Below are 18,551 nucleotides of genomic sequence, written 5' to 3'. Positions count from 1 at the left end.
TGTGATATCTGCTGTCTCAGCTCAAACGTAAGCTTTTTATTAAATGAGAAGACTTACTAACATTCATTTTGATATCCAAGCTCATTTTCTGTTTTTACTCACATAAACATCCAGGATTTCATTGGTGGGCCCTTCAGCGAGAAAGGACTCCCCGGCTGAACTACTGATCTCGTTGGGTCTGCGGTAGGTGAACATGGTCCCCCCACCCTCATACTTCCCTGGTCGGTTAATGGCCCAGTTTCCATTAATAATGGATCTCCCTGAACGGCTTTGCAGAGCTGGAAGAGACACAGGGAATGATCACATAATCACCGCCAGCTCAAGCAAAAAGCTGAATCTTGCACAAAATGTTTGTTTAATGTAAAATCATGTTAACATAAAGACATCTGCGAGAAGGGAAAGAAAATGCTGTGAAGTTGATTTTCTCTAAAATGAGTTTTGCTAACTGAGTAAATGCTGTCACGTAAAGTTTCAAAGCAATGCTTTTTACTGAGGTGACAAACTGATTGGGCTTACAAAGCTTTCATGCAAATCCTGAAACCAAATCTCTCAAGATGTTTTCCACTGATTTCATGGATTAAATAAATGGCCATTAGAAAAGCATTAGGAGTGTAACATTAGACAGGTCTGTAAAAGAGTGTTTGGACAACCAAAAGCACTATTAGACATGCACAGCCTCAAACAGAGACCTATTCAGAAGAGTGAGGATACTGTTGGTGATGCTGCCTGGGATTTTGTAACCTCCTAATCTGCATTTTCAGATGACTTGTGTGTCGTTCATCCCCAGGGAAGTTTCCCAATTTCTTTACTGAGAAAGTAAAGTCAGTGGATAATCTGATACCGGCTTGGCATCCATGTTGTTGGGATTTGAAAGGTAGCTACTGAATTCCTGTACTCCTTCAAATGAAGGGTGAGGTTTGAGGGTAAGATACTCTGATGACAGCGTGTTTATGCGTCTTCCTCCAGGAAAGCAGTCGTATTGGAGTTTAGGGCCGTGTCCCTCTTCATCTGAATCTACTGCTCATTTGGGACAAGGTGCCTATTAAACAATGTCTGACATAATAACAGTCAGTTAAAAAAATAACCCATCGCTGTTTCCCACTGTGTTTCACCTCTGTAAAATCATCACTATTATTTATGTATAGTGTTTCCCAAAGGGTCCATTGAAAGGCTGCCTCACAGTAATGAATAGTAGTGGCAACTGCACACTGGAGAAAACATGAAAAATATAAAACTACCCACTGATTTGCCTTTGAATCGCACCAGGGAAATCGACCATTGCAAGAAGCGCCTGCCTGTCCAGCTAGGTTTCGGACTAGTCCCATGTAAATGTATCAAATAAAAAGACTTCTTATAAACAGCTTTTAATAATCTCACATGACTTCTCTTAAGCGTTCTTCTTACATTTAATCTGTAACATATTACTACATGTGGTGAGAGGAGATTCCAGAGTTTTCTCTGTATATTTTGGGCCAGAATTAAAGCAGTGCTTTGAGGGAGGCTACAATGAATGAAACTATGAACCAAGATGGAAAATAAAAAGGTCAATTTGCACTGAGGCATGAAAATGAGCTGTTAGGGGAGACAAGTTCTCCAACACTTTCAGTACTTACACTAACAGTACTACTTGAATGTTTAGACACTCCCATGCAATGTGAATGAGAAGTGTCGAAACTACTGTCAATGGAAACGGTTCAAGCATCACCATACTGTTCTCACTCTTTACCAGCATAAATGCCTGTTCTAAAGAAAATGAATAGATGCTAAAACACTACTGTTACAGTCCTGGCATGATACTAGCAAACTGATATACCGATAAGGATGTATACAGATTATACTGAAAAGAAAGGCCAAAAAATAGAGGTTTGCTGAACAAAAAGGGAAAAAAAAAACTCATAAGATCATTCCAACAAAATTTAGTAAACCAAGGATTTCCTATTAGCCTAACTGCAGGAGCAGGGTTACAACAAAAAAAGAGAGAAAAAGATCCATCAACACCGTGTCTATCAGCATGTCTGAATCATGGCTCCACAATCAAAAGAATGACCAGTGAGACTACCCACACAGACCAATCAGAAAAGAATTACAGGAAGATTGCTGACCAGCTAAAAATCTTTGGAGTTGTAAAACTAATTGGTAGGTATTGAACAATCCTACTTGTGAGGTCTTCTAGACCTGGCACAGGGGTTATCAGCGGACTTAATGACACAGTTTTCGGCTCAGATGCAATCCAGCGTGTTTTTCATTAACCTGGCTGGGATTGCTGCGACAGATAATTCTGTGCGTTGTGTCTAATCGAGAATTCTGTGAAGATTCTTGTGGGGACCAACAAGTTGGGATGTGTGTTCCAATCAGAAAAAAAGGTTTGTGTCCACATAGTAGTTTTTTTCTTACTTTTTTAAAAATGCCATCATATTCTTTCCACTTTGTTCCCAAACGTTATGAGTGTATGCAGCTGCCAACAGACAATAACTATGAACCTCTTCTTCCTAAGAGAGCTCCGCTTCTTTTTACAAGGCCACTGCCGGCACTTTTAAGTTGAAATCTCTGAACCTTTCAGACAGGTTAAGGTATCATTACTGAAACTACTTTTCAGACAACCAATAACATGGCTGGAAAGCTGCTCTAGCTATCCATCCTGAGTGCAACTGTCATTTTGTGTGATCTGTAAAACAGAAATTATGGCAAGCACAGAAAAGCGGGAGCTCAGATTGTCCAGAGACTGTTGTTGCTGCTGATTGGTGTGCTTTCATCCCCATTTAGGTTGCAAACTCGTTGTACTCCGCAGCTCTGCTGGTCCTTTTTCTGCCAGAGAAATACTACTATCATACCACTTAATCTGTACCACGTAAATGTCTCAATTTTCACACTAATGAGTGAGTAGGACATGACGCCATCAGCCAGATGAAGCAGTTTGCCCTCCCAAACTGTCAAAGGTGCTAGAGGCCATATAGAGTCTGACAATGGCTTCACAGTTAGTTTTAATTAATCCCTCTGCAAAGAGATAAAAGCATTTTGAAAACTGTGGCAAAAATGAACAGATGTGATGAGGACCTGAAAAGCTCAGGTGCAAAAAACTAAAGGTGGTAGAAGGTGAAAATAGTAAATATATATATTAAGAGGACAATCAATCATAGAACTGGTTAGACATGAAAAGTGGAAGATGAGTTTGAACAATATGAAAGATTATCAAAGGTAGTTGCAGTCAACGATTATATAGATAGATACAGCACAATAAAAAACAAAAACACAAGTGAGCATAGATTTGTGTCACAAAGCTTTATGTTAGTGTTGTGCATTTACAAAAAACAGCTATCTGTCACCTCAGATTTGGACACCTGTTTGCTTATGCAACATAAAAATGGGAATACCCAACAGCATCTGAAATGCATCAACAGGTAGTTAGCACTGTCTCCCAGTGAATATTCTTTACAGAGAACACATACATAGTGAGTGAGTGAGTATTAAACTAAATCGTAGCTTTTATGTGAGCAGTGTAGCACCAGGCATGCAGCAGCAGAGTAAGGACAGCCTGACACCAACATAATAGGTTGGGTTAATGATTTAAAACAGTAGCTAGACAAAAATCAAGGAAGCCAGTCTTGAGGTAGACCAACACACTGAGGGCACACAGAACACACTGCTCTACATAGCTCTGGTTTCTCTGCAGTGCAGTCATGTGTTTTCATAGCCCACCTAGGTAGTTTCTGCTCTTCGCCATCTCTGTCACGTTGATCATAGTGGCTCCCTCTGGGATCTCCACTATCTTATGGTAACCCATGTTGGATAAACTGTGTCTGAAGACCCCTGAAACCAGCCTGCAGGTTGTGTTGTCGCCTCCACAAACTCCACACTTGTCCATCACCTTCCCCGATCCAAGATACTCATCACAGCCCAGACTCTGTGGAACAGAAAGGGATTGAAGGAGTGAGGAGGAGTTGAGCGATGAGCACAGCAGAGCGAAAACTTCAAGATGAAATATCAAAGCATGCTCTAAGAGTGTTCAATAAAATAGTTTAAGGTTTACAGGATGTGTGGAATTGTATGGGTTATTCAATAAGTACCTAACAAGGCTTAAAAGACTACATTAACTACTGTATTTTCACAAGGGATAACCAAGTTCACATGCTAAATTAACTCCATAAAATCCACATTATTTACTACAATAACAGAACAACTAATTTCCTGGGATCTTGTTACTTTTCAGAACGCATCACTTTGTTTTAACCGCCTTTGAAATTATCCCAGCTTTTCCCTCCTATTTCTCTAGGGTGTGAGTTTTCGGTGTCACATTGGTGGTAATAAATTACAGGAAACTTGGACACAGTAAAAACAGAACGGTTAACACCAGCAGTCCATAAATCCACTCAAACCAGCAGTAAAAGCAGCGCACTGTGCAAGCAGGCGGTCCAGGAGCAAAAACTTTTTTCAGCAAGCTACCGTACACTCAAGCACTGCACTGAAGCCATCGCAGTGCCATATACTCTCACCTGCCATGCAGACCAACTGACTGCAGCTGAGACATCCCTCTTACTCTTTGTTGTAACACAAACATACTTCCCTCAGAGCTAATGTTTATACTGGACACCAACATCATCAAGAAAATAATGAATATAAGTCCTTCAACAACATAGACTAATTCCTGGATGTTGACCTTTCCATGTGGTCACGAGGTGCCAAACCTAACTGTAAAGATAAATGACATAAACAAATTTACAGGATGTGTATAATGACTTATAAAAAATCTGGCCATCTCAACGGATTTTGCAGCTCTTGAGCAAGTCATAAATCTGCAACTAAAGGCTGCAGACACACAGCAATAAGAGGATAAACAGGTGGAGAAACGTATAGGAAAAGGATGAAAAGAGGTAGAAAGAAGAGGTGGAGGCAGAAAAGGTGGAATGAGCCAGTCACCCTGTTCTTAGCTCGAACACAGCCTTGGCCAAAACAAACATGAAGTGCCTGCTTCCATATGGGAAATAGCGAGTGATGGAAAGAGAGGACAGCAAGCTAAGCGCTGAACAAAATTAAATAAATAAATAAAAGTGTCAAACACCTCTAAGATCAGAGTTGAAATGACTTGCAGCTCAGCTTGGAGCAGGATCACAGCCTCTAAACATAACACAATAACTAAGAGGCTAAGAGCCTTTGTTTAAGTGGCCACGGTAGAGTACGTCTACCATTAAAAACAAATAAAAGTGCAGTCAAGGAGGGCTGCCTGTTTTCATGACCACTCATGAATGAATTTCTCCTCTGCGTATTCATTTCCACCATAAATGCCTTCAACCGGCACAATCACAGAAGCTGAGCATCATTTGCCTGAAAAGGGAGAATGTTCCTCTCATAAAGGAGACGCTGACATGGAGAGAGGTTTCTGTCTCAATGGCTATTTGGATGGAAAAATGTTCTGATCAAAGCATGTTAATGCAGAAGTGGAGACAAGGAGGTGCAATCTTGACTCAAAATCAGAAAGATCAAAGTAATATCCACTGACTGTGCATATAAAAACACAGGATCTTCATTCCTCTCAGAAGGGAAGAGCCAAGGGATTTTACTCTGGCAGTGCAGGAAGCATTAGAAATTTAAATGACTACTTGATGTCAACTGATTTGGACAGCTGCATTATTAAAATCACCAAACTGTAAAGACAAGCTTGTCGGCTTTGAAAGGCCACGCTGCAAAAAAGCACTGTAATCTGTCCCTGAATAATCTCACAGATTGTCACATCCACCCTCCAGTCTGTTTCCAGCATATGTGACCTTAACCGTGAACCCATCAAGATGAGGCGTAGCCAGTGTCAGGACACATGAATGCATTTTGCTGGCTCTACCCAGCAGAGTGCAATATCAGTGTAGCTGAGGAGGCAGCTTTCTAGTCCTAGTGCAGTTTCTTCACTTTAAGACCACATTGATGTTTTATTTCACCCTCTCTCTGTGGGTGGCTTGTGCCATGTGGTGTGGGGAAATCGCCCTGTTTTAAGTGAAAATAAAAAGGACTTTTATAGTGTCACTACAGCCAACCTTCATCTGGAAATGGTTACATGCGTCAGGATGGAGGAGTTGTCTTGCAGTCAAGTCGTGAGCCCTGAAAACAACATCATCCTAAAGCAAATCCGGATAATATTTTCCCACACAATGCAGACGAGTTAAACTCATCATGATGTGGAGTTTCTGTAAGAAACTGGACTCGCACACAGCTGAGCCAAAGGCACTTGTCACTGGAGATTTCTTCTCTTCCCAGAAAACAGAACAAGACATTTAGAATTAGACACAGTCGCTGTGAGTTTTAGTCCCTTTCTCATTCAAGTATAGGTTTGTCCTCAGCTGCCTGTAGTTCAGTGATGGTCTCCACACCCACTAGCTTTAATGCTTGAATACTGAAAGAAAAGGCAGAGACACTAGCACCTGGACGCCTGGTCACGCTGGCACACAGCGGTGGGGTAATTAGCTGTAAAGTGTACAACAACTGTAGGTTGTGAAGCCAAATGTTAATTGCAAAACGTAAAAATCTTGATATGAATCTAAAAATACATATAGCGTTAAATGAGGGGACATTAAAAACAGACATTACTTCCACTCACTAAATCAGTCTTTACCTTCCTCCACTTCAAGGCTTGTGGGAGATGCCATATGTCTTCAGGCTTAGACTTAGGAAACCCATCTTCTGACCTGACTTTTAAAACAAAAACTTTATTTTAAATTAGAATTAAAATATTTTTTGTCACTTGTAATTTCCAACAAGCTACACAGGAAATGTTTATTTGTTGAAAGCCAGTAAATAGTTTCCAATTTTCACATCCAACAGACACAGAGGGAAGAACAGACTGATTTTGAGTCTTATTTCAGGTGATCAAAATACTACTTGTGAAGTTTTTTGGCTCTTCAGTGTGATTAATGTAACACTATGTTCAACACCTAGAAGTGGGTATTTCTTGTGCTTTACTTTGGCATCGGCTAGGTAATGAACAGTGAGTTTAATAACGCTTTATTGTAAACAAAAGCTGCCTGGAAATGAGGCTGGAAAGTAGCTGAATCACTGTAGCAAAGCTTTGTCCTAGAAAAAAAAGGGCTTTGAGAAATCTAAAAACTTTAGAGTTGAAGGGATGTCCAGGGTCCAGGTGTTGAATGAGTCATGCAGCTTTATACAGTGTAAGTTTTTTGCCAAATAAAAGAGCTGGTGGTGTTGGCATAGGCAACATAAGGTACTTTATCCATCCATCCAGAGACAAACAACCATCCACACTCACACGTACTCCTAGGGTCAATTTAGAGTCACCAGAGAGAACCCATGCATACACAGGGAGAACATACAAAGTCCACACAGAAACCACGATGTAAGATTTCCCCATAAATGCCACAGTATAACATAAAGGGGCTGAACCATTACTACTCCAGCAGTTTGCCGAGTGAGTGAAGTCTGCACACCATTTAAACAGCATATCAGCTGGATGCCCTGTCAGATCTGACAGAAAAAGTGGTGTTTATGCTCAGACTTATTACTTCTGAAGTAAAAACAAATACAACATGTCAGACAACAGATGCTGACACAGTATACATTCCATCCTTCAGATCTATAATCTGGAAATAATTTGGTTTTTATAAGAAGGAAGGAACACTCAACAAAGTAGAGCATGAATTAAGTACAGCTATACTTTCTCTTATGTCACAATGAATCCTTCATAATTCAGCTAGTACAAGCCAGATCAATTACTACACAAGTGATGAAGATATGAATACTGACTTTTTCCAAGCACAACTCACCCACAGCTCGGCAAGGTCAAAGGTAATTACAGCATTTGCCCTTAATATTTGTAAAGATTTATCTTACAGCATGGTTGTGAGAATTATCACATTGGTGACAACATATTGTACATAAAATATACTAACTAGACAATATTTCACCAACAATTGTGTGCCACACATGTATATTAGGTACAGTAAAGAATTAAGTTAAACATGAAATAGCAAATGGAATTGTTTCTGCTATATGAAGAACCAAAACTGGGATTTGTGCCTTGATCTGCGTTGACACCACCTACAGTCTCAGAAAGGCAAACTCAGCCTGTTTGTTCCATGTAGAAGATTAGAGGAACCAATCCTCAATACTTGCAGAATGGGGCTTGACGGCTATTTTGCATGTGTTGTGAGGTTCCGATTAAATGAGAAGCTAGCGCAAGCTACAAGGACAAAGAAGAGATAGATCCTCATTCATCAGATGAGGTAAAAAGGTGAACAGTTATACCCAAGCCATGAGAGGCCACGAGAGGCTTATTGTGGCAAAAAAACCTTGAAATGTACAATCCTGAAGAACACTGATGAGTGGTGGAGTGGGACTTTAACAATTATTACCATTATATTCTTGTATTTGTCACATGCTGTACTTAACACCGATTCCCATGTTGAAATGTAGGAGAAAAGTTCATGTGTGCAAAAACTGCACGCATGAAAGTGAAATAAAGATTTAGAGGCAGTGAAATGTTGTTAGAGGAGAGTGTGAAACCTTGGTTTCACACAAACAATACACAATGTCAAGACAGAGTTACAAAGAAGCTAAGCTTCTTCCTAAAAGCTCTGGTACAGTTGCCTTGCAATATTAGCACTTTTATCTAGACAGAAGGCCTGGTTTGTGACTCCACACTAGAAATGCAAATGTGAATTAAAGTTTATTGTTAATGGCATCATGCTTAAATTAAGAGCAGTGGTAGGAGCAATCCGCGGGCTTTTAGCTTGCTTCAACTGTAGTAAATCAGTTTGGGTATGTGGCGAAAACTTCTTGGTGCTGGAACGTCTCTAAGAAGAGGAGTTTTTGACTGTGAATAAATACTGTCACTTTTGTAGCGGCTCAGTCTCTTGTGACTTTCTGTTATTTCTTCAATTCCCTGTAATATATAATATTCCAGACAACGTGGCTATTTGTCCCACAGGCCAGAAGTCAGTCAACAATGTTTAATGAGATCATAGTTTAATATAGAGAGCTAATTTAAAGCATGTATTTCAACTGTAGGAACCTTTTCCAGGAACCAGGAGTATATAGGGGGTCTTATCCTCTGCCCCCTTCATTTCCACAACGGGAACCAGGGGATGAAGAGAATTCCGAGGAGGATATTTTTCCGCCTAAAGTGACCCTACTGGCAAGGTCCTACTTTGGAGATTACCTATATTCTTCAGGGTGGGAGTTTGCTGCACTCCTAATGCCTGATTCCAAGACACTTATTGCCTTCTTTCTGTCTCAGTCACGCCACATTTAATTTCCACCACAGCTTGCAAAATCTGTTGTCTTTAGGTTGCAGCTAAGGAAAAGTTATAAATTTGTGTTAACACAGCAATACAACTCAATCATTCATGCCTGCCTAAATCAGCTGAGAAGACCCAGCATGCACTGCAATGCGAACAAATAAAAACACAGAGCACAACACACTGAAATGTATAATATTAGCAGATTTTGAGTTATTGGGGTACTGTAGGCTGCTCTGAGCAGAGCTGCCATCTACAGGAAGGTGACTTTTTACAGTTCAACTGACTTACTTGCCCATTGTACCATGTACCTGAGACCTCACTAGAAATGCAAATGACCCTGAGCTAAAATAATCTATTATCTCCTTGAAAAAATCCCCGGGCTGTTTAAGTTCTGGGTGCTGTTGGTCGAAATGTGCCTGGATAAATGCCAGTGCTCTGGTATCCTAAACTTTATCTACCGGCTGACATTGGTATGTTGTCAGATAGCATTTCAGGTGCTCAGACAGAATAATCTGCGAATGACAGATACTGACAACGACAGTCCTGGGCTGAAAGAGAGACTTGCAGTAGCAGATGCATGCTGCATCCACTGCATCAGCAGCTTGTCAATGTTGGCAGTTGTTCTGGCTCATATATACAAACTATACCATCTAGAGTGGAATCCTGAGTCCTACATTATGATTAAGGTTCAAAATATGCATCTCTCTGACTCCTCCTTATTAAGATGACACAAAGTAGAAATGCTTACAGACTCAAGTAAGTAGGTAAAGAAACTCCCTTCAAGTGTTTTCAATCTGGAACACATTGTAAATAAGATATAACTTAATCTTAATCTCTTAATCACTTCTGAGGGGGGTTTCATAAAAATGCAAGAGCAGAATTTACTTGATCCGTCTCTTGTGATTGTCTCCTTCTCACCTATGGAACAAAGCACCTGGATATCTCCCTAGACACACTGCATCCCATTTGTAGCAGTCTGGGTTACAAATGACAACTCTCAGGCTGGGCTGTCTGACCACAAACAACTCCCATGGCTACATGTTGCTGAGCCAAATGCTATGGAAGAAAAAAGTAAAGAAAAATAGAAATTGCAGAGTTTATGAATAAGGATGTTTTCTTAGCCTGGAGATGGTGCAGTAGTTAGCCTCCCCCTAAGTCTTAATCCACACAAATCCACATTGGACTCCAACCAGAACCTTAAAACCTGTGTCTTGGCAGCTTCTCTCTCAGCTTTTGCTTTTCTTCATACCACAGAATAAAGTAAATAAATGAATACTGTGAGACACAGACTGCTCCAAAACATGTTTTTCACTGTTTTTCTGTGTAGCATTTGAAATACACTCCTTTAATCAAATTGGAGTTCCGTTACGCCGTGAGGGATTTTATGTCATTCAACATCTTCTTATTGTAAAACTGTGGGGAAAAAAGGCTGGAATATATGTGATTTGCTCAACTTATGTAAAAATGTTTCCCGGGATGGAAGAGGTGCAGTATTTCAAAAACTTTATACATAGAAAGGCTGTAAAGTTGACTGGCAAACGGCCAATGAAGTTATCATGATTTGGTCAGCTGTGACACTCAAGCTCATCTGGAAATGCAATCCAGGCTGATCTTGGCTTCCAGGATGAGAATACGGAGACAACATCATTCCAACAACAAAGAATTTACAGTGTAAGTAACCTCAAGATGCGACACTGAGTCTGGAAATAACATTACCACAGTACTTACAGTACATTCATTTTGCCAAAAATCAAAGAAATCTCAACTTTACACTTAAAGTGATAGAAATAGTCCTAATTCAAAACAAGGAGTTATCAAAGTGAAATTTACATATATGGGAAACACTATAATTCTATTTGAGTAGATATTTGGCAACAGGGTTTTAAGATTTAATTTAGATTAGGATGAAATAAAATCTGACCACAGCTGCCAGCATCTGTCTCCCACATGCTGGGATGCTGTGTAACTTTAACAGATTTTAATGAGCATGGGCAGACACCAGTGCTTTTACCTAAGTCAGCACTTCAAACACATCTGTGTCTGTGGAAGTGAAACTGCCATCGAGTCAACATTGTGACTGATGAAGGGACTGAAACATCCAGTAAGCCTTATTTGCTCTTTTACCAGTGTGGGATAAGCAAACCCCATTTGCCACAATGGTTGTGAATTTTCTTAAATGTCTTTATTGACCAATTTTTAAAAAATCTACAGTTTGATGAAGGCAAAACGCTTTAAAGTAGTTGTGAGATAGGCAAAAAAAAAAAAAAAACAGAAAAGTTTAGAGAATATTCAAATAACAGTATTGTGGATGATCCTTCGATCAGCAGATTAAATGATGACAGGCGGGGGTGTCACAACTGGGTATAAAAGTAGAATCTACATAACTTCCACGTATCTCCAAGCACGGGTGGATGGTAGCTCACTTTGTGCCAAACTCTGTAAGAGAATCATTGATCAGTAAAGAAATATATCTATATAATTCAATAAGAATTGCAAGCTTATGTCTTTCAACATCTGCAGACCATAACATTGTGAAAAGAATCGGAGAGTCTAATGCCAGAGTTTTCACTCAACACAGTTCGATTCTGCAACCAGAAATATAAACAGAAACTGCATTAGGCAAGAAGTAAGCCATATATCAACAAAGTGCCAAAGTACTGCAGATTTTTCTGGACACAAGCTCATCTAAGAAGCACAGAAAGACATTGGACATACTCTCTGTGGTCAGATGAGTCCACATTTCAGCTGCTTTTAGGAGAAAAAAACCTGACAGCGAGTTCTCCGTGCCAAAGAGGAGAAAGACCATGCAAGCTATTTTCAGCAAAAAGGGCAAAATCCATCAGAGATGGGTTTTGTTGGGAGGGCGGAGGCATCAGTGCCCATTCCATGGGTGACTTACATATGTGTGAAGGTACCAATGATGCTGAGACATATATTGTAATTTTTACGATGTATGCTACTGTCTACCGTATGAAGACACTGTATTTCAATGTCTGTGGTTAAAAAAACAAACAAACAGTAGTCTTATGCACATTAAACAGTGTGGATATGACTTCATCAGTATCTAAGCACTCACAGATTGTTGTTTAAGTCATTAATTCAAAACTAAAACAGGTGTTTACAGGAGAAAATCGAAGGAAGTGAGCAGCTGTGGATATACAGTAGAAAAATTAGAATTGCTTTTCAAAAGTGTTGTTAATTCCTCAAATTAGTATCTGAAAAGTCAGAAAATCAAAATTAGGCTTAGCAGGCTGTTATCTGCTATCCTGAAAGATAGATGCACAAGCATTTGCAGTTTATTAGAGGTGTTGCAGTTTATAAGAGTGGCAAGACCTTTGATCCCAACAATAAAAAGAGGCCTTGTTCACGCCACAAACTGCCCTCATAGCCCTGAGCACATGCCACAGCGTCTTCATTAAAGGCTCCCATGCTTGTAAAACACTCAGAAATAGCATTGAGTGTGGTGAATCTTCAGCCATTAAGACGCATAGGGTTTCTCCTGACGTCACAGCTCTGATTAGGATGACTGTTTTGGGAACAGAATGACAGAACAGTCTCTGCTGGGCCTTTGGAGTCCTACTGGGAACAGACGGCAGTGCTGACTCGGGCCCCGTCAAACTTGTGCTTGGTGCAAGTGGTAAATACATGGATGAAAAATCTCTTGTGTGTTATCCACCAATACTCAGGCGTCAGGAAACCCAAGACACGCTAAAAAAATAAATACATTTCTAAGCTATCGTCCTATTTAAAAACAGGATTTTTGCTCAATATTGCACTAGGTTACAAATCTGGTTTACTTTACAAATAATATCCTCTTTTATAAATATTGCAGTGTGACCTGTAAACAATACTGGATATCAAAAGATATTCAAACACTGCACTTCCCCAAAGATACAAACACTTCTTGTAACATTCATCAAGCTACTTAACTTGCACTATATATTGATACATTATCTCTCTAAATTAAAACCAGCCATCTCATTAAGACCTTGGCACTTTTACACCCACAACCTTGGCCTCCTCACATCGGACTCATTAATCTTTAGCAAACGTTGGTCATCTGAAGCCCAGCTAAGCCAGAAGCACCAACCAGCTAATTCGGGATCACAGTATACCCTTAATAGAGTTCCAAGTACATCTTTATAGTCCCAGAACAGGCTTGAGTCACCACGTCTTGCAATAGGGAAGAAATATAATCCCACAAGCAGGCAGTGAATGTGCTGTGGAAAAATAAACAGCTCAGACAGCAAGCAAAGCCACAGTGAAAAGTGCAATACTGTAAATACTTCCCCTCAGTAGATGGACCACAGGATCACAGGGCTGCACAAACAGTCCAAGTTATTTGAGTGACACTTCCCAGTGCAGCATACAACCACAAGAAACTGGCTGGAAGGGAGCCTTACTCACTTTTACATCCATAAACATAAAGTAACTTTTATCACCTTATTAAACAAATGATAACAGATTTCCATTGGTGACATATGCAACACCACAAATTTCAACCTAACTGTAAAGAGAGTCCAAAACAAACTCACACTGAGCAGTGCATCATGTGAAGCAGCTATTTAGTATCAGTGGGAAAACCCACTCTCCCCCAGGTTTCTCCTGGACCCAGCAGAGGTGATCCTACCTGTGAACGCGGCTTCCCCTGCACACGCACGTGGAGGCAGATGAGCAGCAGGAGAGCCGGTCCTGACAGCATTCTCTCATGTGGTCACAGAAATGCTCGACTAGTCACTCAGGCTTCCACACGAGTCCGGTGGCTGCTCCCGTCAGCCTCTTCCTCGCCTCTATAACTCTGAGAAAGCCAAAGAAACCCTCTCACTACAGAAGTGATCTCTATGTGCTCCCCCTGTAAACTGAGCTGGGGGGAGGTGCAGCTGGGGGAGAAGAGGTTTTTTTTTTTTTTAGAGGAGGGAGAGTGAGAGGTAGAAAATGAATTGAAGGGAGGGAAAGGAGGAAAGGAGCGGAGTGAGACAGTCACTACTGACAGTGATTTGGAAGGAAGAGGAAATTTGGGGAATGTTTTCAATGTAACATGAAGGAGAGGAAGTAAACTCTACAGGGGCTGAATTGAAGGTATGAGCAAAACCTCTACAGCTAAAATTATGTCAAACTAACAGCAGTATGGCCAACAGGCAATTTGGCATGCGAGTGCAGCATATTCCACCAAAAATCATGTTACTATTATTATTCCTGGGTGTATGACGGAGCACTGTAATGATGCAAATTTCCCCCAGGGATTAATTAAGTACATCTGAATCTGAATGAAAAATTGTATTTTCGTTCACAACTCGAAATGAAAAAAAAAAACAACACAATTCTATAGTGGTCTTGAAGCAAAGGCCATGCAGCAATATTGGAAAAAAAAAAACTACTACTGCTGCCAAAAAAGCCCTGACTCATCATGTGACTTTCCACCATTGTTTCCACAACATAAAATCCTAATTCACCAAGACATACTGAGCTATGGAGTCACTCTTCATCCTTGTATCTCACAGTTGGTTTTCTCATAATATACTGTAATACAGACAGGCTGAGGACATTGGGGACATTGTGGCTGGGCCTGTTCCTGCACAAAGAGACTTCTGCAAAGACAGGCCTGGAATACACATACAGCGAGATAATTGAAAACTTTTCTATTCTGAAGCGGCACACAGAGACCACAACAGACACCGTATTTCATACACTGTACAGCTGCGTCTCTGATGGACACACATAATGGAAGTAAAAGAAGAAAATGTATGAAAGGCTCAGATAAAATAATAATCAAGCTTAAGTTTTTTGTAAGAAATTAAAATTGTTATTAATTACCTAAAAACTCCTCTATGTTCCACAAAAAAAGTTTTTCCATGATAAAAACAACTTCGGCACTAGAATGACTTGGGAATGACTGTGCATCTCTTTTCCTTTTGTTCACTCTGACCCTGCTATGCTATCCTGTGGCTAGTTCTTTGAAAAAGAGAGCTATTCTCCAGAAAAGGAAGCTAAATCATACAAGTTTACATGAAAGTGAAAGCATCGGAATGGTAATATGTACACTTTCAATCGCTTGCAACAATATAAGAAGTTTACTTCTTGCTTGTCAAGCTGGCCTAGCTGTGAACACCAGCGTTGCCAAGCAGCTACGGCTCGCATTCACAGGGAGGCTGGCTCTTCCCAGTGGCTATGTGGCCATGTAAAAAACTACTTTAACAACAAATTCTTTTTAGTGTCTAAATAAAAGAGGAAAAAAGAAGAAAACAAGGTTACAATTTGTAACTTTTCTCTTTTCTTGTGCATTCTTGATTTTTTGTTATTAATCGGATAATTGCATAATTCTTTAGAATCATGTCAAAAAGGTTAAGAGGGAAACTAACAATCTGTTCTCAACTTACAAACAGATTTTTTCTAAGATGTCACAAACTAGAAAAGCTTCAAACTGTAACAAAAAAAAAGCTTGTTACATTATTCATTGGCTGAAACCCTCATCGTAAAACTGGCAACCAAAGCTGATGAATAAATGTTATGGCGTAGAAATTTAACATATTTTCTTCTGAAATGTGTGGTGTAAAGGTATGAAATAGCATGAAATAGAAACTCAAGTAAAGTACAAATTTACTCAGCCGCTCTTTGCAAAATCATTTGCAATTGTGAAGCTTGGGACTTCTAATTTATGTGTGTACTCACAGGTATTAAGAGAGCTGAACAGAGAGCCAAATATTTCCTTGGTGAGGATTTGTATGTTAGCAAATTTCTTAATAAATCACAACCTTACACCTTTTGCTAAAATTCTGCAAAGCTGTTTCACAGCACAAGCAGAGGCACTAAGAGCAAGGAAGAAGGAAGAGTCTCCACACCTGCAACTGGCTTGACTTGTGCTGGAACAGTGTCAGCTGAAACACAAACACACACACGCACACACGCACACACAATACCGCAGTATGCAGAGTAAGCTCCTAAGTGACAACAATCTCTTCCCATCAAACGCAGCTGTACACATGAAGGAGGGGGTGGTCCCAGTTCAGCAGTCCATTCATCATGATGAAAATACTGACATCGTCTCCTCCTTCCCTGATGTGTCTCTGATCTGGATAGATCTCATTATGGAGGCCAGACTGACCCTCAAATACACCCCGGGGTCCGTGTCTCTGTCTACAAGTGAATCAGCCTGAGGCAACCTTGGCTGAAGCTGCCTGATTCCCCAGTCTCCAGCCCACACACGTCAGAGTAGTGCTGTACAGCAGGTGTGTTCAACATTACTGTGCAACGTAACAGTCTGACGGACACATGCTCATTCAAAAATGACATTCACTTTCTCCTATATTCTCCCAAGTTTCTAGCTTTTCATTGTTTTTCATTTTAAATCTCATTATCTCATTAGCAAAAACATGCAAAGATTTTTAGCAAGTGCAGCTTGAGGTAGCAGTAGACACTCCACCTGAGGTTCATTCTTAACTTTGTAGCTCTTTGAAACATTCTATGCTAACTAAATCAGCAATAGCTAAAAAAGGCTGAAATTAGGAAGAGGAGAAGACACGTGACTTCTGTGCATCTGGGATACATATTAGTCAGCAAGGCCAGGCATGTAGGTCCCATGATTGTTCCCTTCAAGCAACGTGTTTGAAGAAGGCAGGAGAGGAGTGGAAGAGGGTGGGTTAATGAAAAAAGCAGGGAGAGAAAGAGGAACTGGACTGGGAGAGGCAAGGTGTGGCGGAGGGAAGCTACTGTGTTTATTTGTCTTTGGCCTGTGACTGAAAGACTCTGCAAAGGAAGGTGTAAACCAGTCACTGCACATCTGACGTCTCCCACCACGTGCCATCTCAAGTGAAGCATCTATCTATAAAAATATCAAAGCGATTCATGTCAGACATTGGTCCTCCATCTCTGTCTGTGTGTGTGTTTGGAGCAACATCATGGTCATCAATAGTACACGCACGCAAGTCTTGTTCACTGTAGATTATAAGCGTGGAACTCGCACTTCAAATATTCTAGTAAAAAGGTGAATTTATTCTGCGCGGATCTTAATTTTTCCAGTACATCTGTCCTTACACATCCACCACCTTGCTAAAATATTCATGACCCCCTTAGTGTTTTTCCTATTTTCCCTTATTACAACCTCCATTGGTCTAAATGGTATACTTTAGGAATTTATATAACATATCTAAAGTTATGTGTTCACCACCTTTACTAAGATTTATTTTATTGAAAGCTGGTGTTGCCAGTTACATCCAGAAGTCACATAATTAGCTCAGTTAAATCTGTCTGCCTGCAATGTAAAGTGTCACATCATCCTAGTATATGACCAAGAAGCTCGCCAAACAGTCAGGGACAAAGTTCTGGAGAAGGACAGATCAGCATAACTTCAATTAGAAAAAGTGTAAAACTCATAATAATCCACAGAGCACTGTTAAAACCGTCAAAAAAAAAGACCATGGCACCGCAACGCACCTGCCAAGAACGGCAGCTCGCCAAAACTCACAGACCGGGGAAGAAGGGTTTTAATCAGAGAGATAACAAAGAGGTCAAAGGTAACCCTGAGAGAGATCCGCAAAGGAGATTAGATCATCTGGCCTTAGGACCACTTTAAGCCATACACCTTCATGGAAAAGATGCAGATGTTTATAGGAAAAAAACAAAACATGTTTGGAGTTCATCACGGTGCCCCAAACTTTTGCTGTTCTTTTGTTCAGAGATTTATTTGTTAAAAGTGTAATTTTCATGATTGTTTTCCAAATGCTTCCAGTCTAAATAATCCCAACTTCAGTCTTTCATTTTGTAAACTAAGTCAGAAACTGCTGAGACAACAAGTTTCATCCTCATAATACAGTCTAGACTTTTAAGAGTTGTTTGTGAAGCCCAAAACTTGGAATGAAGAAAACCTCAGGGTGAAGAAGACCTAGCTAATGACTTTATACACCTGCTGGAGCCGTTTTCCTAATAAAGCTGTTAGACGCCATCAGATAACCGTCTAATTTACAATGGAGGGGTTGACCCTGAGCAGCAGGGGTCTTTAGAGCCCTCACACACACTGCTTCAGAATCACAAGAGGAAAAAAAGTTAACAGGCACAAATACAGTCTCACAAAATATTCTTAAACACCCACGATTGCAAACAGAAGTGAAACATCTCCTCGCACACCTTCACACCTACAGTTCTTATCTTGCTTTGAAATAAGACCATAAATTCCAGACATCCAGCGAGCACTGACCACACATCGGGAGCTCCAGACCACTGACATTCCAAACAAACTGATGAGGCATAAAATGTGCTCAACTGTCCCTTCACAATTAAGAGCCACCCAGATAGAAGCAAATCACTGTCAACAGCCGTCTG

The 18,551-nt window shown here is 40.3% G+C and overlaps 1 protein-coding gene across 1 annotated transcript in view; it reads right to left on the bottom strand.

The window, feature by feature from the left end:
* The window catches only part of LOC140301598 (thrombospondin type-1 domain-containing protein 4-like), a 42,567-nt gene that overhangs the window by 6,747 nt on the left and 17,269 nt on the right, over positions 1–18,551 (bottom strand). Inside the window, exons 7-8 of the mRNA XM_072380144.1 lie at positions 3,697–3,901; positions 103–278 (exon numbers count right to left, since the gene is read on the bottom strand). Of these exons, the coding sequence (XP_072236245.1) occupies positions 103–278; positions 3,697–3,901 (381 nt within the window). The remainder of the gene's footprint in view (positions 1–102; positions 279–3,696; positions 3,902–18,551) is intronic.

The sequence above is a fragment of the Leuresthes tenuis genome, unplaced genomic scaffold (assembly GCF_036924035.1).
Source record: "Leuresthes tenuis unplaced genomic scaffold, fLeuTen1.0.hap1 SCAF_2, whole genome shotgun sequence".
In the NCBI taxonomy this organism is placed as follows: domain Eukaryota; kingdom Metazoa; phylum Chordata; class Actinopteri; order Atheriniformes; family Atherinopsidae; genus Leuresthes; species Leuresthes tenuis.
The sequence above is the reverse complement of the archived record's forward strand: the minus strand, read 5'-3'. Positions and strand labels throughout refer to the sequence as shown.